The sequence below is a fragment of the Ailuropoda melanoleuca genome, chromosome 7, assembly GCF_002007445.2.
Source record: "Ailuropoda melanoleuca isolate Jingjing chromosome 7, ASM200744v2, whole genome shotgun sequence".
Taxonomy (NCBI): domain Eukaryota; kingdom Metazoa; phylum Chordata; class Mammalia; order Carnivora; family Ursidae; genus Ailuropoda; species Ailuropoda melanoleuca.
The window spans coordinates 76,492,465-76,518,348 of record NC_048224.1 but is presented as its reverse complement, the minus strand read 5'-3'; the positions used below and the strand labels follow the sequence as shown (position 1 = coordinate 76,518,348).

The 25,884-nt window shown below is 39.8% G+C and overlaps 1 protein-coding gene across 9 annotated transcripts; it reads right to left on the bottom strand.

The window, feature by feature from the left end:
- Window positions 1-311: 311 nt before the first annotated feature.
- SERTM1 (serine rich and transmembrane domain containing 1) lies at window positions 312-24,001 on the bottom strand. 9 transcript variants are annotated; one of them, XM_019809493.2, is made up of 5 exons: window positions 23,779-24,001; window positions 22,002-22,064; window positions 21,789-21,814; window positions 3,338-3,373; window positions 312-3,156 (listed from the first exon to the last, which is right to left on the bottom strand). In XM_019809493.2, exon 5 carries the CDS (start codon window positions 2,972-2,974, stop codon window positions 2,651-2,653), a length of 324 nt encoding a protein of 107 aa, XP_019665052.1. In that variant the 5' UTR covers window positions 2,975-3,156; window positions 3,338-3,373; window positions 21,789-21,814; window positions 22,002-22,064; window positions 23,779-24,001; the 3' UTR covers window positions 312-2,650. The 9 variants fall into 9 exon arrangements, 7 of the variants coding, with proteins under 7 accessions (XP_019665052.1, XP_034520966.1, XP_019665053.1 ...); XM_034665075.1 differs by having other exon boundaries at window positions 3,349-3,373; XM_019809494.2 differs by having other exon boundaries at window positions 21,789-21,809.
- Window positions 24,002-25,884: the final 1,883 nt, after the last annotated feature.

The window sequence follows — 25,884 nt, the reverse complement described above, 5'->3', positions numbered from 1 at the left end:
AGCATCACGCAGGGTCCTTGTTAGAAATACCAGTTCTCTGGCTCCACTTCTCAGGTCTGGGCTGTGGCCTGGGAACCAGGATTTTTTCCTAGCATCCAAGTGAATCTTCTGATCAGGGAAGTATGGAACTCAGTGCCCCAAGTCTTGGGGACTCTTGCAGGGGTGGACGGAGGCTGACATTGAGGTCACTTATTGACCCTGCTTCAGAGAGGATGTGCAGAAAAAGAGTAATAGAAAAGCCTCCCTAGGAGAGAAGACTGTGTACCACCTCACTGAAAACAGTAAGAGAAGAACCAGGCTTTCAATGGGCTCTACTTCTTTATTTATAAACCAGTATTCCAACCTTTCTGAACTTCTTAGACAACACAGATTCATCTCAAATTGTACAATCTGTTATCCTGGCAAAACTGACAAGTCTTAATTTTCATTCGTGAATGTTGTTTCTAATTACTTTACTTAACCCAGAGAGCAAGAACCATTGCGGCAGTGGGGGGTGGGCAGGGGTAGGCCTGCAGATTTTTCTAAAAGCAGTTTTATTCTCAGAAAGAAAGCGTATAAATCTACCCCTTAGCACAGATCATACTCAGATTGTCCTATTGTTCGGCAAACTTGTTTCTTTATTATTATTTTTTAAATCGCTGTATCCATATCCTTTCTCCCTCAATAACCAAAGTAGCACAAAATTAATCAACAAGCAAAAGTGGTAACACAGATTTCTCTGTAATCCTGTAGCTTCCACGTAACTTTTAATTGGGAGTGTGTGAAAAAATATATATGTACATTAGTACACACACACATATTGATAGGCTGCTGATAATGATCTAAAATAGTGGAGTTCATCTAGTCCAACATTTATACCACATAATAACACTGCAACACACCGCCATGCTTTAATGGCAGCGGAGGCATATTTTTCACTAATTACACATTTTAGGACAGCAACTCTGTGCAGGTCTTACAGTGTCTGGGGACATTTTTGATATAAATAGGTCAATGTGGTCTGATTTAAGTGAAGCTTATGGATTAAAAAAAAAAAAGAAGAAGAAACTTCAGATCCTCATTACCAGTCCTCATCTCTCTTAGCATTTTAGAATGACAAAGATATACCTTGTAAAAATGGTGGATTCTTTACCCTGTTTGAGTTACTAGAGGGTATCACCTGCACAATCATTCCAAAGCGTGTATTGAAACTCCACTATTTAAGATTAGAAAATGTTTTGAATAAGAAATGATCCAGTTGCCATGGGAAGACGGCCTGTTGATGCAGTGGGCTCCGTAGGCTGATGACGTTCAATGTTTATGCTGTGGGCCATTTGTTTTTAAAATTAAATTAAAATTCTTACTCTGAAGAAGCTGTAGTTTATTTGCTTTGTTTTGTTTTTAGAGGGAGCTTGATTTCTTCCATATTCGAAGTCTGTGCTCACATGTATGCCTCATTTCATGGACAAAGCCCCTAAGTTCAGTGCTTGGGTGACCACAGTATCATGGCACCCATGATCACTAAGCTCCCAGCAGTGACATAACTTGAATGTCTACAATTTTTAATAAAAACCCACATCCTGGAATTCTAATGCAAAGCATTACGTTAACGTAGAACAACTAATTATCAGAGACCTGTAACATTCATGGAGTATATAATAACATGTATATTAGCAATTTAGTCTCTTAAGTTTTGCAACCTAATGTGAGTGAGCAAACATCTGACATCTGGGAGCCTTAACAGAATTCTGCGCTAAAATGATAAGACTATGAAACTGAATAAAGGAACATGCTTACATGACTGCTAGGAGTTATTACTGCAGAAAACAGAACTAAGTGAATATTTTCCATATGCTTAATTTCCACTAATGGAAAGTATAGATATAAAATAAAAACTTCTTGCTGTCTCTTAGGGTGTTTCTCTTAGTAACAGCAATTATCACAAAGAATTCTACAACAGTAGGGGTATTATGACTATAATGTAAATAGAAAAAAAAACCCAAGAGGCAAAAATACTTACAGACTGCATCATAACACATACTTGTCTTGCTATTCAAAGTTAAGCTCTTCTAGAACTTCTCCATGATGACTTAATTCATCAATAAATGTGATTTTCATGTGTTAAAGTGAAAATAAAACATTTAGCATATTTTGCCTCAGGTCTTAGAAATGTTATACATTAAATCTAAATTGACTCTTTTTTTCTAATTTGGTGTTTCCATTTTATCTTTTAAATATGGAGAATATCTTCTAAGTAGCTCAGTTTCTGCAAGCTCAGTTGGTTTCACGGTTTTGTAAGAGAAATGAAGTACAGGAGTCCATATCCAGCACCCACTGTGAGGCCGCCTCAGATGAGTTCTGCCTCAGGTGTCCAGCAGAGTGAAATGAACTGATTCACCTTGAAGAGGTCTGCTCCGATTTGTCAGGTGGTTTGTGTGAAATTCTGCCCCTCGAGGTTTGCACACATTTCTCTGAGTCAGCATCAACTCCTACATTCACAAATGAAAAGCATCATGAATGGAACAAGAAATGAGGGGTGAAGGAGGAGAAACAGGTCTAATTGGTTGGAAAAGAATGGGGTTATTTCTTTCATGAAGCAACTGGTTCATGTGACACTTCCTGCAAGGGAAAACCTAGGCTGCTGCAGCATTCAGGAATTCTTCCATCTTCTTCATGAGGAAAGGTTTGAGAAAGTGGACCTTTGAGAGGAAATACTACATACTTCCAAATTGGTGAAAGAACTTCCAGCATCACTTGGATACTCCGGGTAGGAGGAACTGGAGGAGATGATATTTTTGAGCCTCTGGAGGGCAATGATTAAAAGCAGAAGCAGAAATGCTAAAAGGCTGAGGAATATGGACACATAGATGTAGACATTCGACAGGTGGCCTGAGGAAGGGTCCACTGATGTGGACAGGGATGTGGGAAATAGCTCAAGGAAAGTTCCATTCTCCACGTTACCCGAAAATACAGATGAAGAGTCAGGTTCAGACATCTTTATGCAGGGTCAAAGAATGCACAAGTATGTTAGAAGTCAGTTTCACACAGGGGTTAAAAAGGGCAGAATCAGCATTTTTTAAACGATAGCATCAGCAAAGATTGTAGGCAGTTAAATCAGCACAACAAAACTTCTTTGTTTTCAAACAAAGGCAGCAGGGGATCAGGTGTCCATTGGCACTGCAAAAACAAACAAACAACAAAAAATAGCTGAGTGCATTATTCACAAAATATCACATTTAAATCTCATTTCTAGTTTTCACTTCAAGAAGGGAAGGGAACGAAATTACTTCTCCAGAAATAGATAATGTTTATGTCATTACATTACAAATGATGATATAAAAATGAACTTTTATTTTACCTCCACAGTACCTAGGTGCCAGGATTCTCCAAGGAACTAAAATAAATAAAAAGGAAAATACATTTCTGATGTGTTCCATCTGCTGTGATTTCAACAGATGCTCCAAGTGGATGCTCTGAGAATAGGACCCAAAAAGTCAGTGCCAAACCTCCCTTCTCCAGAAAATTAACTCCGTACACCTCCAGCCCGTTAGCACCTTCCAAGCCGGTATTTATCTCTACCACACTTTGAAGAATGATGCCACACATGTAAGTTTGCTTTTTGTTGAACATTTATAATTTGATTTGTTTATAAAAATTCATTTCCTTGAAATGAGGGGCCATTTCTTCATGTTTCTTCTTTTTGATCTACCTGTGTACCTTGTTCTGCATATTTTAGTACCGAATAAAAAAACTTCAGATTAATTTAGAAGAAAAAAGGTTGGATTCCCTTTGAATGGTAGAAAGTATAAGGTTTGCCAACAGATGTAGGTTTGAGGGAGGCCTGAATCCCCCTTTACCTTTGGGATGTTGGGCAAATGGCCTATATTATTCTGAGTTTCACTTTTCTCATCTGTGAAATGTATAGCACTTGCCCCATCCCCTCTCTGTGTTATTCAGGGATCAAGAAAATAGGCATGGAAACACTTTGTGAATTGTAAAGGGTTGGACCAAAATAAGGTTATGGTGTGTGTAAGTGTGTTAATGGCTGTGGAGAAGGAATAATTTTCTCTCAGCCAGGAGGTAAAGAACGCTCTTCACCATGTTCTCCCTCCTAATGTAGTCCCTGTGAGGAACACCAGAAGCAAAGCAGACTGACAGGCAGGTAGCAAGCGGGATACCACATGATTCCCCAGGCTGCAAGTGTGGGTGCAGTGTGTCTCAGACACCCTCTCCTTCATCACTGGAAAAGTCACAGCCAGTTTCTGCCTGGGCCTCCAGCCCACTAAGTCCACGTGGGGGCGAGGAATGCAGTCTGAGGGAGGATGATCCCTCCGGGCAGATGACTCTTCAAGTCCAGAAAAGATGCTCTTCCTAGCTCTTTATGGCATTCAATCCATTTGTTGTAAATTTTTAAATCTCCTTGTGTCAGATGTAGTGAAAGACTAATGTGAAAAGATCCATTCTGCCCCTGGCTTTCCCTTTTCCTAAACTCTGCCCTGCATTTTATCTTGAAAACTTGCCTTTCCCTTCTGTTCTCCAGATCTAATTAAGTGGCTGATTCTTTGAGGGGCTGACATTGGCTGCTGTGGTCAGAGCTGAGCAGCATTAATGATCCCTGGCAAGGAGGGGACACTTCTGAGATGGCTGTCCCTGCTGGGTGTCATACAGGCTAATGATCTTAGTGAGTTTCTCTGAGTAGGCCACATACAGTGTCTTAGTAGTTCCTAAAATAATTTGACTCCTACTCCTCATTATGCTTTGCTTGGTGATTTTAATTCCATTAGGCTGCTACAGGCTCCTAACAATCCTTAAAAAAAAAAAAAAAAGAGAGAGAATCACTGTGGGACTCAAATGTGTCACACTGATTTGGCAATCCCTTGCCTTTTTATAGCATGTAAATGTCTTAGCCATTCATCTTTAGGGAAAATAGAGTTTCAGAGGCAGCATGATGTATAGGAAAGAAAACTAGGATAGAAACCTTATGGGCTGAATAGGAAGAAATATTCTTTGTTCTGGAAAGACCTCCTAAGTCTAGCTGAAGAAACTGAGAGACAAAGAAGCTAACTGATTTGACAAAAGAAATATCTCATTAGAAGATAAGCCAGGAGGACTTGGGCTTCTCATCCTAACTTGTTGTATCATCTGGTCTCAATTTTCCTATCATTCAAGTAGTAAGGATTTTACATCCTCTTTTCCTAGCATGGGTGAAGAAGGGACTATGCATATTGTGTGTTCCTTACAGCTCCTTGGTAGAGCAGGAATTACCATTCTCACTTGAGGAAACTGAGCCACAAAGACATGATTGACTCAGGGTACACAGCTAGACAGTGACAGAGGAAGGACTAGACTCCACACCTGAACTATGTTCTTAGTTTTCTCAACTGTGATGGGAAGAGGAAAATTATGAAGATTTGCATCATTATTAGTTCCTATCTGCTACTTACTCTGGGCTAGCTCACAGTTTAGTCTTGATTTTTCAGTTTTCCCATTTGTGCAATAACATTTACCTTTCCTACCTCTCTAAGAGGTCCTGAGTTAGGCTGTAAGAACATTTCCATAAGCATCCTTAGAAAATTATAAAAGGCTATCCCAAGTAAAGTCCCAGTAGGCAGTTCCTTCTGAAAGCCTAGAAAGGCTAGAGGAACTTTTGAAGTCTCTGCTAGTCCTACAGTTCTGGCATGTGCAGTTCACAGATTCAGCTGGAATTGGATTCACTACCCAAATCTGTCACTTTTTGGGGATGGGGCTGGAGGCACAGACAGTGTCCCTAGAATACCAGCAGTTTAGCAGCTGAGCTCACAACTGGCTACCAGATGACTTCTTAAAACAAAGGCGTTTCTTTACATGTAAATATTCCAGGAATACTTTTCACATCCTGAAGATCTTCTTTCAGATACAAGGCCCACTGTTGAGCCTCAATGGTCTATGGAGTAGTTTACAGGAAATGATCTTCCAAGTGGTCTTGGAAGAATGGTGGAAATGAACAAACAAAACCTCATGTCATTATTTGACATTTCTCAATTAAATATTTTCTTCTTTAAATATTCTCCTCCCAACCCTTCAGATTTAATATCATTTCCAGAATACATTGTAATTTTAAATGAGAGATACGTGAATTTCATTTCACTGTTCTACTTTGAAACAACAGAATATATGCACTGTTAGAGATCATTTTAACTTGATGGCATTGATTCTCACTTTCTTACTGAATTTTTAAAAATTGATAAATCCTCTTTCTCCCTGGTGAACATTTTGACAGTCTGTGTATAATGTTCAGGATAAGGCCAGTTGTACGTGTTCAGGACTTGTGACCATGTGAATGTTCAAACAAGCATGTTTCAAGATGATGCTTCTTGGGCCGTTTCTCCAAACAGATTAGATTTAAAGAAAAGAAGAGATAGACTTCATCTGAAATGCATAGCCTTGACCTGTCTCAGGGCAGCACCAGTGTACTGCCATTTCGGTGACACCTAAAGACCTAAAGCCAGGTGGGCATGATGATGCTTTTTTCTGAGCCATCCTCAGAAAGTGATTTTTGAGAAAGGAAAATGAGACAGCTGGATCACAACTTTATAAATGAAGATCTGTGTAAATGTTTCGGTTCACGGTCAGCCGCTTTCCCTTTGTCTCTCAGAATAAAAACCTGTGCTTGGAAGAAGTCTACAAAAGGCAGTCACCACTGAGGTGAGGAAGAGTAGACCTGTGAGGCCACCATGAGCCCAGTGAGGTGGGGATTGGAGAGACAGGATAGATCAGGCAAACCTGGGAGTCTCTGGTTCCACGATACTCAGCACCATGCCTCTGTGACTCCTCTGGAAGAATGGAAGCTTTCCTTCCCATGGGGTGATTATGAGAATTGTAAAGTTTTAGATGAACAAAAGCATACTCTCTGACATGTACCTTCATGCCTGGTAAAAGGAAAAAGAGCTGGCAGACTCCCATCTCTGAGTCTGCTCACACAAGCACTGCAAGACTTCTGGTGGCTTTGACTTCTATACAATAATGGTGTATAAAACTCAGCCTACAGTCAGCCTCAAATCTGGCACAGCAATTTCTGAGTTTTTGGCCTTTATTCAAATACGTGTCTATGTGAATAACAACTATTTGAAAGGTTTTCTGTTGCGGAAAACTGGGATAAGCTGCTTTGCTGCCTTGCCGACATAAAGAGCACCCTGGCTGTTAGGATGTCCAGTCAACATTTTATCATTATCAAGTCTTGCTATGTCATTCTCCAAAAGGCTGTCCTCCCAAACCATTAGTAATGATTTGACAGATTTGATAAAGTATTAACATGACATGGTAAAATGCTTCTTTCTGTCTACAAATATAAAATTTGATATTATAATGTAATGATATGTTGGATCTCTTTCTCTGTAGAATACATAGAAACTACCATTTCCAAAATCTAGTAGGGACCTTAACACATTTAAGCAAAGCTGTTTTTAGTTCTACTTGGAAAACAGTATGCTTTATATGAGATCTCAAGCCACTCCTTTACCATTTGCACAATTATCTTCTCTCATAATGCTTTTTCTTTGGCTGGTGGTCTTCTGGATGATGAAGGAAAGTTGGTGCTGACATACATACTCTCCAAAATTTCTAAATGTAAATTGTCACTTGCAGTCAGTGGCAAACACTTACCCGCTGGGCTTGCAATAGTGAAAATAAAATTTATTATCTTATGTGCTATCCTTATTCAAAGATGATTCAGCCATCCATATATTTGAAAACTGCTCTTACTTATCAGTATAATGTTTTAGGAGAGTAGAATTGTATGTGAATTCTGTTTCTAATTCCCTGTAACTGTCCAATAAAAAATAAAATCAAGTAAGGAAATAAACTGAATCTATCTGTTATCAAATATTGAGCTAGAGTACCATCTTATGAGAAGAAATGCAGAAGATGAAGAGTCTGAATAATACACTGGAATTATGGATCTAAACTGGATAAGGTAAGATAAAAAATTAAAATTAACAGTTCTCTTTACCTACTGTTCAAATGAATAATCAGAAAATAGAGTTTTTTCATAGTACTTTGGTGAAAATTTTAAAAATGGCAAAGTAATAGCTGAGTATCAGCTAAAAATTTATCTTAAAATATTTTAAAAATCAATTTCTAGGATAGGTCATTACGGTGCTTTGGATTCAGACCAGTCTCCTATCTCTGTCTACCCTGATGATGACTTTTGTCTATCTGGATTACCCTCAGGCCCAGTAAAAGACTTCCTTAGCAAAATAATTAAATTATACTCAGAATGCTTTTATGCTAGATCAATTATTTTGTCTTAATTCTTTAAAAATTAGTTATCCACATAAAGTATAATTCACAAAATACTCAGAATATACCTTTCTTAATATACAAAGTGGTGTATTGAGTGAAGTTAAAAATAAAAAGCCACATACACAAGAAAGTATTTCAAAAGGGGATATAAACATGACTGTTTAACCATCCTTCTTGTACAACCTCAAATGTAACTGTAGATATGACCTCCTTGCATTTATATGTCACTACTTCTCTGGAAATATCAAAGTATTATTCTTAATAAATCTGTGTTATATTTATATTCCATGTGAAGATTTTATGTCCAAAACACTGCTTTAGTAAAAATAATTATTTAAGAATGACACTCTTTTAAAATAAGATAATTTAAATGGATAATTTTCTGGTTTAAAAACAGGTCAAATACAAAGCCATATGTAGGCATAGCATTTTCATGATTCTTTTATGATGTTTAAAAAAGACCAGGAAGGGCTCTGTCCTACCTTTTGGGGATATTGGACCCCTCCTGGCTAACACTATTAGTCTAAATCAAAATGAGAAAAGTAGCAGCCTGAAGGTTGAAGGAAGCACAAGAAGGAGAACAATGAAAGTCCCTTTTAGGGAGCGGGAGAAAAGGTCATACAGGTTTAAACATTTCATTTAAAGAAAAAGCAAATAGCCAGAGAAATAATGACTTAAAGATCATAGGCAAGGTCTAAATGAATCAGTGGGAAGAAAGAAGGTAAGAAGACCAGCCTTTCAAGATGTTATAGTATTATTAGTAAGGGCTTTCAGTTCATTTCTCTCCCTGCACTCAGATCTAATCATTTCCAGTATTGTAGAAGTGCAATAAGAAAAACATTTGTTATTCTTAGAGCAGCTAGAATTGGTTAAATCATAGCATTAGTATATAAAAAATCTTACTTATTTTTAATAAGGCTAGACACATTTTAAAACAATTCTCATTAAAACCTGCTCTGATAGAACAACTGAATGTATTTTCTCCTTTTTGACTGTCTCTCATTCTCCCTCTGCAGTTACAATAATTTATATCCAATATATTTTTTGTCTAATCAGACATTGCTCATAACAGTCCCCTTACAGAGTATAGACACTGGGAAAGATTTTGTTTTTATAAACTTAATTTTGTGATTGCTACAATTTTCTTTAAACCTTTACATGTAGACCACTAGATATCTCTGTCTACTCTCTCAGGCTTCAGGGAACTTTGGGTTCCTCTAAAACTGCTGTAAGAGAACAGGGTAGAGCCCCGAAATTTGGTTTCTCAACAGCCATTTGATGAAGTCCACTCTAAATCTAAGCAGATTCCTCAGAAGTGGGCAGCCATGGGCCACGATGCCACTCACTATAATCAGAGGAAAACATGATACCGTATTACTCCCTAACAATACTTTTGTTTCCACTGCTACCTTCCTCTTTAAATACATAGCTTATTGTCATCATTGATTCCTCTTTACCTTGATTCCTTATTCCACTTTCTTCCGTCTACTATGTGCATCCAAGCTAATGTGTTTAATGAGGACCTTTCTGTCTACATGTTTTTATGAATACCTGTTACTGTTTTGTATATATTTTCTTATAAATTCTCCTCATCTCAAACTTTCAATTTATAAGAATGGATTTACAGCAAATATTTCATTCACTCCATCTCTACTTAAAATATCTTGATACTTGAGGCAGAGGGGAGAGGAATATAAATTATATAATGTATCCAAATCTGTATTTTTGCACACAGGAATACGCCAAAGACTAATAGCTGTCCTCTATCCATAAAATCACATGTACAGGTAGAGTTTGGGAAAAAAAAATAGTGATGACAAAGGTTGTCTGAAAAGAACTTCAGTATTAGCAAATTAATTAAGCAAGCCACTATTCATATCTATGTTTATTGACAACTACAGTCATGTATTTGTTTCAACTAAGGTGCTTTATAGTCTGTTCTTAAGAATAGATTGAAATATCACAAATGTTGTAAATGTTTTAGGTCTTGAATTTTAAGTCTCCAGCTCACAGAGTCTTTTATGTGCTGACATTTTTAATCAAGGCACAGCATTTACTTGAATTAATGAACCATTGTCCCTCATAATATAACTACAAATAGAACCTCAGCTGATTACATAGTGTGTGAATTGCCCATCCTTTCTGGATATTAGCCCAGTGTTTAGCATAATATATACATACGAATTTTGCTAAATAAGTTCTCTTGTTTTTCCAGTCCTCAATGGCTGACAGTCAAAGTATGATGATGCTTTCCACAGTAAAATGGATATTTAAAAAGAATGATTAGTTATTGGCAGCTTAGGCAGGCTGTTTTGGATACATTCAGTTTTGGCCACATTACATGATTTAGGAGTCAGATGAATAGTAAGAAAAAGAAATAGAAGGCAGATTTCAAGATCTATCCCCTAATGCAATGCAAGATCCTTGGGCCAATTAAAAGAAAAAACAGCTTTGTTATAAAGACATTATTAAGACAACTGGGGAATTTAAATATAGACTGCACATTAAATAACTATATTATGTAGGGGCGCCTGGGTGGCACAGTGGTTAAGCATCTGCCTTTGGCTCAGGGCGTGATCCCAGCGTTATGGGATCGAGCCCCACATCAGGCTCCTCTGCTATGAGCCTGCTTCCTCCTCTCCCACTCCCCCTGCTTGTGTTCCCTCTCTCGCTGGCTGTCTCTATCTCTGTCGAATAAATAAATAAAATCTTTAAAAAAAAAATAAATAAATAACTATATTATGTAAATATTAAATTCCCTAAGTCTGATATAGGAGAATGTTATTTTTAGGAAATGCATGTTGAACTTTGTAGCCATGAAGTGTCACGTCAGCAACTAACAATCAAATGTTTCGGCCAAAAAAAAAATACTACACACATTTACGTACACATACAGAAAGATGAGAAAGCAAATATGTCACGATGTTAACAATTGGTTACTCTAGTTAAAGAATACATGGTGTCTGTTGTTATTACTCTTGCAACTTTCCAGTAGATTTGGAATTTCTCAACATATAAGTTGGGGAAAAGTGACATCCCCAAGGATGTTAAGAAAATATGCCTGGGCGGTGCAGTCAGTTAAATGTCTGACTCTTGGTTTTGGCTCAGGTCGTGATCTGGTGTCGTGAGATTGAGCCCCGCATTGGGCTCTGCACTCAGCATGGAGTCTGCTTAAGACTCTTTCTTCCTCTCTCTCTGCCCCCACGCACACACTCTCTCTCAAATACAAAAATAAATAAATCTAAAAAAAAGAAAAGAAAATATGCTTGGCATAATATGCAGTAAATCAGCTAAAATGTTAGAAGCTTCCAAAGAAACACAATGATAGAAGCCTGATTTTTCAAAGGAATCTTTCCAACAACATTGGAAAAGCTCAACTATTTGCTGCTATCATCAGCTCATTATGCCCACTAAGCCATGGGTACCAGAGGTGAAGCATGAGAGGATGAGTTAGAGGAAGCTTAATATGCCCAGGAAGCTGGATCCATGGTGGTGGGAGATGCTACCTAAAGACCAGGAATGGTGACTGGCCAGCCAGCCTTACTCATGACTTCACTGCTGCTATCACTCACTCGTCTGAATCTCGATATGGACCTCCAGAATAATGGAATCCAGTTATGTTCATCTTACATCATCAGTCATCTTCAGAAGTGGCCATGGGCATCTTTCCTACAGTGTAAATACCCAAAGATAAGGCCTTTGGAGGCATCTTGGTCAAGAGAGAATAGTTTTCTTTTTTCTTTTTTTTTTGTTTTTAATTGAGATATAATTGACATATTATATTAGTTTCAGGTTAAATAGATTCTGATACCAATTCTAATTTGTGAGGCAGGACTAGGAGCCATTCTCCACACCAACAAGCAATTCTAGGAACACTAGCTGAGTGTCCTACAATTCAACTCAAATCTAACACTACCTATTGGGAGATAGCATCAGATGCCACATGTTGAGGGTTCAATCCCGCAAGACCCTCCCTCTCAACATACACATTCAGACACCAATCCTAAGCCCCATGTTGTTACCTGTGTTTCTGACTGGTGATAAATCAAAGGTTTCCAAGCCCTTCTCCTCCAGTTCAATGAATTTGCTAGAGTAGCTCAAAGAACTCAGAGAAACATCTTACTTATTAGGTTACCAGTATATCATAAAAGGATATAACTCACAAATAACCAGACAGAGTAGATGCATAGAGCAAGCTGGGGGGAAAGGGCACAGAACTTCCATGCTGAGTATGCTCTCTCCCAGCATGTCCATGTGTTGGCCTACCTGGAAGCTCTCTGAACTCTGTCTTTTTGGGTTTTTATTAAGGCTTCATTACATAGACATAATTGATTAAATCATCAATCACTGGAGATTGATTCAACCTCTTGCCCTTCTCTCCTTCCCTTCCTGTTGAACTGAAAGTTCCAAGGCTCTAATCACTGGTGGGTTCCTCTAGCAACCAGCCCCCACCATGAGGTGTGGTTCAAAAGTCACCCCATTAACATAACAAAAGGCACATTTGTGACATTCATCAGGAAATTTCTGGGGTGCCAGAAACAGGGAGTTAGGCTGAATATGTATTTATTGTAAGTCACAATATCCCACAGGTGCACAACATAATGATTTGATATTTGTGTATATTGCAAAATGATCACCACAATAAGTCTGGTTAATATCTATCACCTCACATAGTTACACTTTTTTTCTTGTGATGAGAACTTTTAAGATCTACTCTCTTAGCAACTTTCAAATAAATAATACAGTATTATTGACTACAGTCACCATGCTGTACACTACAACCCCATGGCTTATTTAATATGTAACTGGAAGTTTGTACCTTTTGAACACCTTCACCTATTTCACCCAGTCCCCCATCACTGGCCTCCAGCAACCACTAGTCTGTTCCCTATATCTGACTTCAGGTTTGTTTTGTTTTGTTTAGATTCCACATATAAGTGAGATCCTGTGGTATCTGTATTTCTCTGACTTATTTTATTTAGCGTAATGTCCTCAGGCACAAGAGTAGTTTTCTAACAAGGACAAATGAGTTGGACTCCTGGGAAGCCCAGTGAGAGCCCACAGTAGTCAGGCCCAGATTCTACACAGAAACTGCAGGAAACAATAGCAGCAAATAAACTAAGTACAAGTGGGAGACTATTTAGGCAGCAAGTGTCAAAAACAGGCTTCAAACAGTAAGTTCCACAGATCAAAGAACTCACAGTCCTTTACAACTCTTAAACCAGCAGCCACCTCCTTGATCACCCTGATTTGGGTGAGTCCTTTAGTGTGGCATGATGCTAAGCCTGACCACAAGAACTTTCTTAGAGTCGGGGTCTGTAGTTTATGAAACAGGGGCCAATGAACAATTCAGAAATTGAATCGTCGTGCAAAATGCAGCTACAAATGAAAAAATAGAGGACACTGATATTAATAGTGCTTTTGCCAGTCATCACAGTTATATGACTGCAAGTATAGGTAGGTACCCTAAAATGATGAGTACCAGATGAGTGAGATTTTAGACAGAGGTTACATAAAACACCAATCCTATAAGGAGACAAAGTACTCACTCATGGCTCTAAAATTACTCATCTACCAGGATTTCCAGGTACACCAGGGAGGCAGGGCACAGAACAGGACATTATGTCCTCCATCAGGAAAGCATGTGGGATTTCCCGTGGTCCTGCTAATTCCTTGTGTGAATCAAATAGCAGAGCTTGTCTTAATGCTCTCTATCTCTCTCTTTTTCTGTTTTTCTCTCTCTCAGGCGGTACAGTAAACTAAAAAGTCTGGCTAACAAAGAGAATGTCTACATGTTCCTTGTAACATGGAACAAAATTATATGGCAGGCTATCAAGTGTGGGAGGAAATCAAGTCCTCAGCAGCTTGTTGTCATTTTAGATAACAACTCAAGACGAGAATCTGTCAAAGACAATAGGGAAGCAATAAACAAGTGTAGGCTCAAATTCTCCCAGAATGTGTTAAACTTAAAAATATAAGGAGGTGGGGGCACCTGGGTAGCTCAGTGGGTTAAGTGTCTGACTCTTGGTTTCAGGTCAGGTCATGATCTTGGGGTTGTGAGATAGAGCCCCATGAGCCCCACATCCATCAGTCTGGCTCTGTGCTCAGCGGGGAGTCTGCTTGAGATTCTTGCTTTCCCTCTCCCTCTACCCCTGCCCCCCCCACATCCCCCCTCCCTCCCTCCTCTCCCTCAAATAAAATAAATAGAATATTTTAAAAAATATAAAGAGGTGGAATTGAGAAATAATTAGGAATTATAGAAAACAGATCACTGAAATAGTTATATATTATTTTTTTTAAAGATTTTATTTATTTGCTTGGCAGAGATAGAGACAGCCAGCGAGAGAGGGAACACAAACAGGGGGAGTGGGAGAGGAAGAAGCAGGCTCATAGCGGAGGAGCCTGATGTGGGGCTCGATCCCACAACGCCGGGATCACGCCCTGAGCCGAAGGCAGACGCCTAACCGCTGTGCCACCCAGGCGCCCCTATATATTATTTTAAAAATATAAATAAATATAGTTTTATTCAAGGAAACCATGTGTATCTCTTATATGAGATTAAACTGACTTTGTCCTTTGTAAGAGTGAAGCTCTCTGTACCTTAACCTTAAGGTTGTAGGCTCTGTGTTTTTTATTCACTTGTCGGAACAGCTCTGATCAGAAACACATGTTCACAGGTCACCCACTACTCTTATTTCTAGTCTTTAGTTCTCTTTTATTTTAGTGGTGTGGGCTGGGATGTAGGGGGCATATCATGCCAGAAAAGTTGTGGGAAGTAGGAGGGAAAGAAAGAAGGTGACAGGAGCATCCCCACATCATTGTGGAATGGGATTGTCTTCAGAACGTGATAGGCAGAAGAAGGTACCCCCAGGATGTTATGTAGGAGAAAGAATGTCTAGCACAACATTGTGGGGAAACAGTAATAATAACATGGACGACAGTAGCCAGTATTTATTAAATAAAAGCATATACTAGTTTTGTATGTGTGCTCATGTGTACACATGGTGCATGTGTATTTTCTGAAATCTTTGCAGCTCTTTAAGGTAGTTATTATTATCCCTCAACTTTCTTTAACAGATGAGAAAATTAAGGATTAGAGAATTTAAAAGCTTACCCCAAGGTCATCCAACCACTTAGAGGAGGACTGGAATTGAAATCTATATCCCTATGTCTCCAAATGCTCTATGTTCATTACATTCCTTCTCTCCAGGAAGCCTGAGAGTAAAAGAGGGATCATTTCAAGACCTGTGGTCATTCATGCTGTTCGTATGTTTCTGCTGTTCCTTCTTCCTTCCCGGCATGTTGTAGGATTACATGTTCCCATCCCCTCTGAATTTAGGGTGGCCAGATGACTTGTTTTGGCCATTGAAATTTGGGAAAAGTGACAACGTCACTTCTGGGTAGAATATGTAAGACCCAGTGTGAGATTTGCCACGTCCCTTCCCTCTGCTGCAGTAATTGTGTAAGTATGGGGCAGCTTCTGTCCCAGCTGAACTGGGAGAACACCTTCACCCCTTGCTGGCCTTATTAATACTTTGTGGAAACAATGAATGCACTTGTTGTTTTAAGCCGTAATCTACCTTCTACTGACTGACCGAAGATCTTACATGACAGCAGAGGTTATGCTGGGTATTCAAGAAATTGACTATAAAGAAGTCAAATTCTGAAGATAACTAAGAGTTGCCTGAATTGGCTATGCAATATATTAAAACCCCCTTATGGCACTGTGAGAAAGAAGGTTGTGGAGGGTGTTTTGGTTAGCTTTAATTTCATGCAAGAGTGAGGTTTAAAGGGATGAGAATTAGCTACTGGTACAGCCAAAAACATATTCCCTAACAAGCTGGGGCATGAGGAGGTGCAACTTGTAAGGACAGTCTTGACCAGCTGTCACTTAAACATACACAAATGGCTTCAAGTGGCAATAGGTGAGAGATAGTAAAGATATATTAAGACTAAGGTGTTACTCCTAATGGGAAAAAATAAGTAACACCGCCCCATTATACAAATAATGGGGCAGTGGTATTGCCTTTGGTTAAGAAAAACTGTATCTTTTTGTGCATTCATTTATTCATGTAACAAATACTTGTCAACTATGTATTGGAAGGTGATAAAATATCACCATTACATGCAAGAGTCTATTACACATACAATTTTTATAATGCCCACCTTGAGTAAGAAATCTAAAAGACCTTTCCTTATATTATCTGTGCTATATTATATGTTCCTTTTAATCTGGCCACATGCTGCTTTTCCAGTCTCATTCTTTCCCATTGTTCCTAAGATTGATGGTCCAAACATATCAAACTGTTCTTGATTTCCTAAAGTTTTTTTTAAAAAATGTACGCTTAATCCTTATATTTGCACATGTCTTCTCCCTAATTCCACCCAAAACTCAATTTGTTCATTCTTCAAGACTCTACTCAAACGTTCCCTCCTCTGTGTCATCTAGTTATTCACTAATAATACAAATCCCCACAGACTTTCTCCATGCAAATTTGTGGCTCCTTCCTCTGCATTCTCATGATAATTTCTGTACCTTTTTACACTAGCATTTCTCACATTTTATTATACTTACTATATTTGTTTACCTGTTGGCCTAAAGCTTCGATAGACTATGAACTCCTAGAACAGAGGACTACCATTTCACTCATCTTTATAACCATGAACCCGCATGGTGTCTTATATAAAGATGTTCAGTAAGCATTTGTTGGATGGCTGCATGAATTAAAGAGTAAAGGAATGAAGAAATTTGAAGTTTCTTGGAGAGGTATACCATATTTATTCTATTTGGGGATGTACAATAATATTTATTGAATGAATGAATAAATGATCTCATAAAAATCATATCAGTTACAGGGTAAGTATTCAATATTAAAGAATAATGATGAACACACCCTAAATAAATATTTTAGTTATGGCAATAAAATTTATAGTTTCAGGTTCCAGTGCAAACTCTGAGCATACTTTTTATCAGGTAAATATGTCTTTCAACAAAAATTTTATTTAGTCAAGTATCCACTGGGATAACCAAGGAAAGGATGGAGGAATCCACTATAAATATTGAAATTCATTACTGTGAACATAGCTGAGGAGTTGCAGCAAATATTTTGAAGAGCACAACAAAATTGTAAGAGTTTACCATAGTCAATGAAGACCTGACTGGATGTGAAACAGAATACATTGTTTTGGTTTTGGGGGTTTTTTAAAAAGATTTTATTTATTTGAGAGAGAGAGAGGGAGAGAGAGACTGCAAGCAGGGGGAGGGAGAGGGACAAGCAGACATGGGGCTCCATCTCAGGACCCTGAGATCATGACCTGAGCCTAAATCAAGAGTTGGATGCTCAACCGACTGAGCCACCCAGATGCCCCAGAATGTGTTGTTTTTAATTTAAGTTAAACTTCATGATAATCCCATCCTTTGAAAATTACTAAGTCCCTTATAATCACAACCCTTGGCACTGTGCTCATCTGTGGAGATAAGAAGGGCAAAGGACAATACTGCTTTCCAGTCACCACAGAGGAAGGCTATTATAATTTACGACATTCAGGAACAGTACATGCCATGGTACTCTGTTAGTCCCTCTATCTCAAGGATTAACTCACCCTCCCCTCCAAAACAGAACAAAACAAAATTCAATAGAAAATGAGCACAGAAAAGGAAAATGTCTACATTTTTATAAATTTCCCAATTTAACTACAAAGCCCCACACTGGAGATCATTGCTACTCCAAGTAGCCACTTGCCTCCCTCAGGAATATGTGGGTTATGAGTCCTTGTGAGATGAGGAACTTATAAAGTACTGCTTCCTGTATCCAGAATATCTTGCTTAAAAAAAAAAAAGTCAGCTAAACTACAGAGTGTGCTTAGTGCCTTATTTGATTTATATTCTGGCTCAGTTCCATATCTCATGGTGAGTGAGTAACTAACAATTCAAGGGCTGGCATTAGTGCATGGACCGTACTTTGAGTAGCACTCATCTAGATCATGGCCATGGTGATGTGAGCGGCAATATCCTAAGCAGTATTGTCTAGGAACCTAATCCAGACCTCAGCTTCTTAGAAAAATAATAAAAGGAATGAAAACACATGAGCACAAAAGCAGCAAATTTTTTTTTCTTTTCATTCATTCTGGAACTGACTTAAAACATTTATCATGTATCTAAGTTATTCCTTCTCTCCCTATGGTCTCTCTCAATATTAACTTTCCTCTATTAAAAAAGAAATCAATACCAAAACAAAAATTAAATAAGCGACCACAAAAGGAAAACATTTTTCATAGAATTGGGTAGCTAGAAGTCCTTAAAACCCAGGAAACTGAAGTCTCTAAAACTTAAGTAAATTAAATTTTGAAGGTCATTGTTATACGCCTTCTGGAAAAGGATGGCAGAAAGAGCTGGTGACTGAAATCAAATTAGGAGCCCAGGATGCTTTTCTGGCTCCAAATCCACTCTATACTCAAAGCTGAGCTGGGTGGCCAACAAGAAGAAATTAGATGAGAAACGTTTTATTCAGTTTCTTTTGTTATCCAGAGGTTAATTCATCATATGAATCAAAATATGTGCCACACAGGGTCCAGATCTGAGACCCAAACTGGTAGGGATAATAGAGAGAAAGGGGACAGAAGGAAAGATCTCAGAAACTGATTCAGTCAACAAACTTTGTTGGCAGGTAGTCCTTTTGAAGGTCTGAGAATCCATCAATATTCCTCTGTCACTCTAAAAGTCACAGTGCCCTTAATCTTGCATTTGAAGGAAATGGAGATTAATAAGCTCATGATGAATAGTTAGAATGACAGGTTGCCAAGGCATATGAAGGCCATCGAGGAGAGTATTAGTAAATATATATTTTGACCTGGGTTCCATTTACAGGGGTGTTTTCAAATTGAACACATGAATCATGAATTATATACTTATGACTCATGTACTTCTCTATATGAATGTTAAACATCAATAAAAAAAATTTTTTAAGGGCAGAAAATATGTGCCAGGCATATAGAAGATACTCTGGGTCTACTACTTGTTGGATGAATTATTTGATTGCTTCCCTTTTCATCCAAACATGTATCATATTGTAGGCTATTATTTGTATTCTGATAATTAACCCCATGGGAGAAAATCAGACAAGTTCAAAAGGCGCACGCACAAAGACGTAGTCTGTAGCTAAACACTGGAGTTACCAAGATGTCCGTGAGTCAAGGATTGGCTAAATAAATGGTAGAAGAGTCATGCAATGGAGGATTCCGATATGATAAAAAAGACTACATTTTCTAACATGGAAAGATGCTGGACATATATGGCTAAGTCAAAAAGTAAGCTTCACAATAGTGCATAGTATGATGCCGTTTTTGTAAAACAACTACTGGCACTGCTACTACTACTGGGCACATATACACAATTTTAGAGGCATGCAAAAGAAAACTAAACTAAACAAGGTTACGCACCAAGTTAATAGTTTTTGTTAGCAGGTGATGTGGGTATGTTTGTTTACATCCTATTTTGTGCATATATCTGAATTTTGATACAAAGAAAATATAGTTTTATAATAAGAAAAATAAAGGTGTTTTCATTAGAAAAAATAGAAATAAAATTTAATGAGAGTATATGCAGTGAAAATGCAACTAGTTTTTAAGCCTGGAACTCTTTCCCCTCTCCCTCCTCTTTCCCTTCCCCCATCCCCACTCCTCCCCCCCTTTTTTGTACTGCATATACTTAACAAAACCTTTCAAATGGTTCATATGTACCTTTTCTTTCAAAGTTTAAGACTCTCTGGCTGAGACAAGCAAGTCAATCTGCCCATTGGGCTTAACTGCTCTTTGTATTATAGTTGCATTTTATGGGATATTGTGAATGTTTTAAGAAAAGAGTAGATCCAGCTGCTATAATCCTGGTCACAGGGAAACTGAAAGTGAGTAAGAACCAAGCCGGTTTAACTGGCAATAGTTAATAGGTTACCAGGCAGTTCTAATCAGTACCAGACTAATGTGGCAAATTAATCAGGAAAGCTGCTATTTTGGCTTTCCCTGAGGAGTGAATCTATGTGTTGAATGAATTGTCTTAGTGTTTTCACTGCGGTGTAAGTTGTCTTCCTGTCTTTCTGAATTTGAAACAGGTTCTTATAGCCACCTTATCCTTTTGTTTCCCATCAAAAATTGTATTCAGGTCTGTTACCGTAAGTTACCCTGTTTAACAAGTATTAGAGGCTTACAACTTCCAGACCCTCTCATTGTTGTCTATAATAATATCAAACAATCAACAATACCAACAATATCAGTGGCATCAACAATCAAGCCCATAATGCAAATTACAAATCTGGACTGACTGATTTCCCATATAACTTAATAGATGAGAAGTTAAAAGCTAGAAACTCAAGAAATATTAATGACAGTCTATCCTATTCCTGATATGAATTCAGAGCTCTGAAACATTGGCAGCGTTCTGGCTGGGTTGTGCCATTTCATGTTTAGAGATACTGTAACTTGTACAGGGCTACTTGACTATTCAGAATCTCCATTTTTTGTTATTTTGTTATTGTTGTTGCCAAAAAAACTTGGACTAAAGTGATTATTTCCTGGTTCCAAATGTGAACAGGAGCATGGATCCTATATATTAGGAGGCATCCTGTGTCTTGAGACTGAGCGACTCAGAACACTATCCCATGGATGCATCTGCCACAAATCAGAATCAGAACTGAAGGCATCCCAGAACTTGGCTCATTTGAGCCTGCTACTGTGCATCTGAAATGGTCAGTGAATGCACAGATAGACTTCCCAAGTTCTTAATCAAAGGCTGGTCCACATGTGCATGTATCATGGACTTCTGCACCTCAGCCCGCAGCTTAATTTCTCTAGGTACATCCGTTAGCTAAAAGGAGTCCCGCCAACTCATGCACTTAGTTTGAGCTTGTTTATTAGGTTCCCTATTCCATTAACTAACTTAAAGGCTTTTTATTTTTTAGCTGTCATTAAGAATAATAATATATAATAATAAAAGTTAAGCCTGTAATGCTTTTTATTAACATAGTAATATAATAATACAATATACTCCTCACATGTCTACTTGAAGAAAATGGAATTCTTCTGCAACACTACTTTTTGGCTTCTAGTTTCATTTAACAGATGTTTACTGAATGGCTCATGGGTGCCAAGAGCCAGGCAAGCAGGACCTACACAGTACCTGACATCAGGGCCTTTTAGGAATGTATTTTTCCAGGTTCTTAAATTACTATTTAAAAAATCCAAATGAGCAAAACACAAAAATTCAGTCATAATTTTATATTTTGCTTCTCCCTAATAACAAATTAAATATAAAATTATTTAAATAAAGTCTACAACTTAAAAAAAAAGGATATTAAAATACAAATACAGGGAGAACAGCAAGCCTAGAGAAGAAGGGATATCATCAAATGGGCTGAGACTAGATCTCATTAGAGGCCAAAGCAGAGAGTTTTGCTTGTGATGGGTTAATCTTTCATTCTTAGAATAAATGTATGACTCCACATTATTTAATGATTAGTATGATTAATCATTCTTACCAATCAGCTGTCATCCTTCATCTGCCCTGATTAAAAAAAAAAAAAAAAAGCTCTTAGGAAACCTGCAAATAAATCCTCTGATGGATTTGATGCCACATGTCATCACACCATTATTTATCTCTTAATTCCTGACAGGCTTGTGCTGCACATCATACATATCCAATAAAATCTGTTGAACTGATAAAACAGCAGGGAAAATGGAATGGATCTTACCTTACATGAAGCGTCTTTAATGAGAACCGTGAACGTGTGTCAGGCTCTTCAGAGCACTCTGCCCTATGTAAAGGAATCAAAAATAATAAATACATAAGCCAAATAAATAATAAGCCTCAAAATCAGAACACAGAAATGTAATACCCCACCCATTTTCTGGAACTCAGTATTCCCAGAATACTTCGGAGGTTGGCAGATGGTTCTCCATCCCCACAGTGCCCAGCATTTGAAGGACATGTCCTGTGGGAGTGGTGTCAGTGCAACTCGGTTACAAGGCAGATTCACTAATATACACTTCAAAAAGCAATGTGCATTAACGGATCAACTAGGTGCTGATTATAAAGTGTGTTACATGTGAGACAGTGAGGGGCAAGACACCTCTATACTTAGCGAAATGAAGCATTTTAGTCACAAAGTAGATTTAAGAATCTGTAGGAGCTAGATTACAAATAAGCTAAAACACTCAGATTAGTTGCATGCCATAAGCTAAGTAAATACCTTTTTTTTTTTTTAAGGAGTGTCCATGGGGCAGCAAGGCTGCATTAAGAGGCAGACCTTTTAAGAAAAGAGTATCACTTATCTTGCCTTTTTTCCTGTTGACCAGCTGCTGTCTGACAATGAATCTAGAAAAATCTAAAGCAAAAATCTCCCGAGGAGAAACATCTTGAGCAGTGGTCCCTGGGGTTGGCCCTGGGATGTAATCACTGCCCATTTCACGCCCTTTGCACCTGTGGACCCAACCAAATGCGATGGCTTTGAGAATGTCGAGAGCCATCGGATCCTACGATCCACCACAAAGAACCACCTAAATACTTCAAGATTTTCGCAAAAAATTTTCCAAAGGAAATTTAACAGGCAGGGATAATGAAGGTTAAAAAAGAAACCCTGACACCAAACCAAGCCTGGGCGGCCCCAGGCATCCGGCGGCAGAAAGCGCGTTAAGTAGAGCCCGCCAACCTGGTCCTTAACCAGATTTGTCTGCGAATGAAGGGATCCTTCTGCTACCCGGAGTGGGCCACATCACACACCTCTCTCCTCAACCAGAACTCAACTGCCCATCATCCACGCACCTCCACAAGGAAATACACATTCCAGGAGCGGGTGCGGTTTTCTACCAGGCTTTTCGGGAACTCGGAAACCACCGCTGGGGAACGCAAGTGTTCAGCGCCAGGTAAACTTCCCCGGATTTGAACCCACTAAGATGGGTGGAAAGACTCCTCCGAGCCCCGTTAATGTGCAAAGCGGGCAATGTGCGCGTGGCGAGTGCACAGATAGGCGAAAACAGAAATGACCACACATATCACAAAGGCAAAAGCAAATAGAATACACCTAGAAACACATTCTGCAAAGTGCAGAACTGCCTACGGAAGAATCAATCTTTGCAAGAGGACGCGAGAGCAGATCCTCCCGGCTTTGCGTCCGGGACTGAAACGGGTCATCCCGGGGCCACGGGCACTGCGTAGCCCAGCGAAGTCACCCCGAGAACCCGGAAAGCCGACCTGCGGAGGTTGCTGGGGGCCATAAAGGACGCGCCCGGCCGCAAACGAAATAGATTCAGGGGAGTCCAGAGAAGGAGCCAAACCTCTGGGAGCCGGGGAGACTCTGGGGGGCGGCTCCGGAGGGAGTGGAAGCTCCGGAACTCGAGGCAGCCCCAGAAGAGGAGTCAGGGCGCTCCTCGCAGAGGGCGAGCCCTCCTCCAGCGCTCAGCACCTCGCGCGTCCCCAGCTCCCCACTCCTCTGTCTCCGCTGGAGGGAGGTTCGGGAGCCTCTCACTGACCTGAGAGTCCGGACGCGCCGACCTCCTCGGCCGCACTTCGGCACCCCGGGGGGATTGGGGCCGCGCTGAGCTCCTTGTAGGCGCCCCTATCTCAGCGATCCGCGCCCGCGAAGCCCTCCGCGGGAATGTTGGGCTCAGCATGCGATGCGGGACCAGGGCACACTGGCGGGCAGCGGGCGCAGCTGGAGTGAGCCCGGGGCCGCTGAGTCGCTGGGACCGCGGGTCTTCCCCCCGCCCCTCCGGTCCGCACAACCAATGGCGGCGAGGCGGGCCCACTCCCCGCCGCCCCCCAGTTGCTGCACTGGCTGGCGCTTGGCTCTAGGACAGCAGCCCTGCTCGGGCGAGGGAGGAGCTTGAGTCGGCGTTGGAAAATCCTGGAGGACGAGGAGGCGTTCTCACAGGGAGCCCCATCTGGGGAAGGCAGGTGTGGTGCCGTTAACTTTTGTGTGTGGGGGTATGAGGGTGCTGTTTCTTTGGGAACTCAGACCTCTCAGCAGGCGAAAGCATCTACTTTTTTGCCAAGTTTCTTCCCCTCTTAAACATCTATTATGAGTCCCTAGCAGCCCCCATTCCAAACCGCGAGCCCTGGTCCATCACATCGAGTTCAGCTCTGAGCTGCATGAGGGCATCACCCCATCCTGTGTTGAGCTTGGCCTCACACGTCTCTCATTACATGCTTTTCTCTTCTTTCCCCGCTGAATCCTCTGCCAGATCATCAGATGAAATGAATAGGATTGCAGTTCCATCACTGCCAGGGAAACAGGCAACTCTAAAAGTCGTTACTGGGTAACTGGCTTAGAGGGAGTCATAGACCATAAAAGAACTCTGGGAAGGGAGCCTTTAACTGACAAGACTAACTTTGGTTACCAATTAGACCCATGATCTTCACTTAAAGACTCTGGATTCCTGTTTTTCAACTGAAAAACTGTTACTTCAACTTATCATTTGATGTCTGCAGTCTCTTCTACCCTGGCATTCAACAATCCAATTGGCTCTCTGGACTGTTTGCCTGGTGAAGGGCTGAGTCCCTGTGAAGTGTTGCTATGGCTCCTTTTTCTCTATCCCTTGCTCCCTCCTGTCCTGCTGCATTCACCCTGAGCCCAGTCCACCTGTGGCTAGGAAAATGAATCATGCAAATCAATATAGAAGAATGATGCCCAAGTCTTAGTGACCATTTAAACTTGTACAAATACTCCTACTTACCTGTGCCCATCTCCTGGGGTTATGCTAGTTGTGCCCATGTTCAGTGGTTCTCCAGGTAGAGACAGACTCTGAGGCCCCCTTGGTAAGTGAGCAAAGGCTCTCTTGCTCCCTCTTTCTCCTCCGGAGGAGTTGTGGGTTTGTGTTCATCTTTTCTATGTGAATCTTTTTGTATCATCTAAAATGCAGGGTGTTGGGGCGCCTGGGTGGCACAGCAGTTAAGCGCCTGCCTTCACGCTCAGGGCGTGATCCCAGCGTCCTGGGATTGAGCCCCACATCAGGCTCCTCTGCTATGAGCCTGCTTCTTCCTCTCCCACTACCCCTGCTTGTGTTCCCTCTCTCGCTGGCTGTCTCTATCTCTATCGAATAAATAAATAAAATCTTAAAAAAAATAAATAAAATAAAATGCAGGGTGGTGGAATGAGCTGCATGGAAAAGAGGGCAGATTCAGAGACCTGCTTCTGCCCAACACATTTCTGTTTGCATTCTAAATTTGACTTGTTCACATGTCACTTTCATTAGTTTTGTTACATCTGTCTATCCCTCTACTCAATGTTTTACCTTAGACTTTTACTTAGCCTCATTGTAAGTAGTAATATCCATGAAATCATTGGTTTGTTATATACCAATTTTATTTCAATATAAAATAAGGTAGTAATAAACAAGTAATCTCTGAGTCTTTTCTTGACGTTTCCTGAGCCTAATTGCCTAGAACTGGCGTAACAAATGACCACAAACTGTTAAAAAAACAAATAGGAGAGGCAAAGCTTCTCTTGTCTTCATTTTTAAAAAAATTTCATGTTTAAGTAATCTAGAAAACGTTGTCAAATTTACTTACATAGAAAGTCTTCAAAAGTAGGTCAGGCACCACTCAAGTCCCTGGGAGTTCGCAGGCGGTTTGGAGAC

What these genes read in the sequence shown, in the direction of transcription:
- SERTM1 (XM_019809493.2), bottom strand. Translation starts at nt 2,974, where the DNA reads ATGTCTGAACCTGACTCTTCATCTGTATTTTCGGGTAACGTGGAGAAT.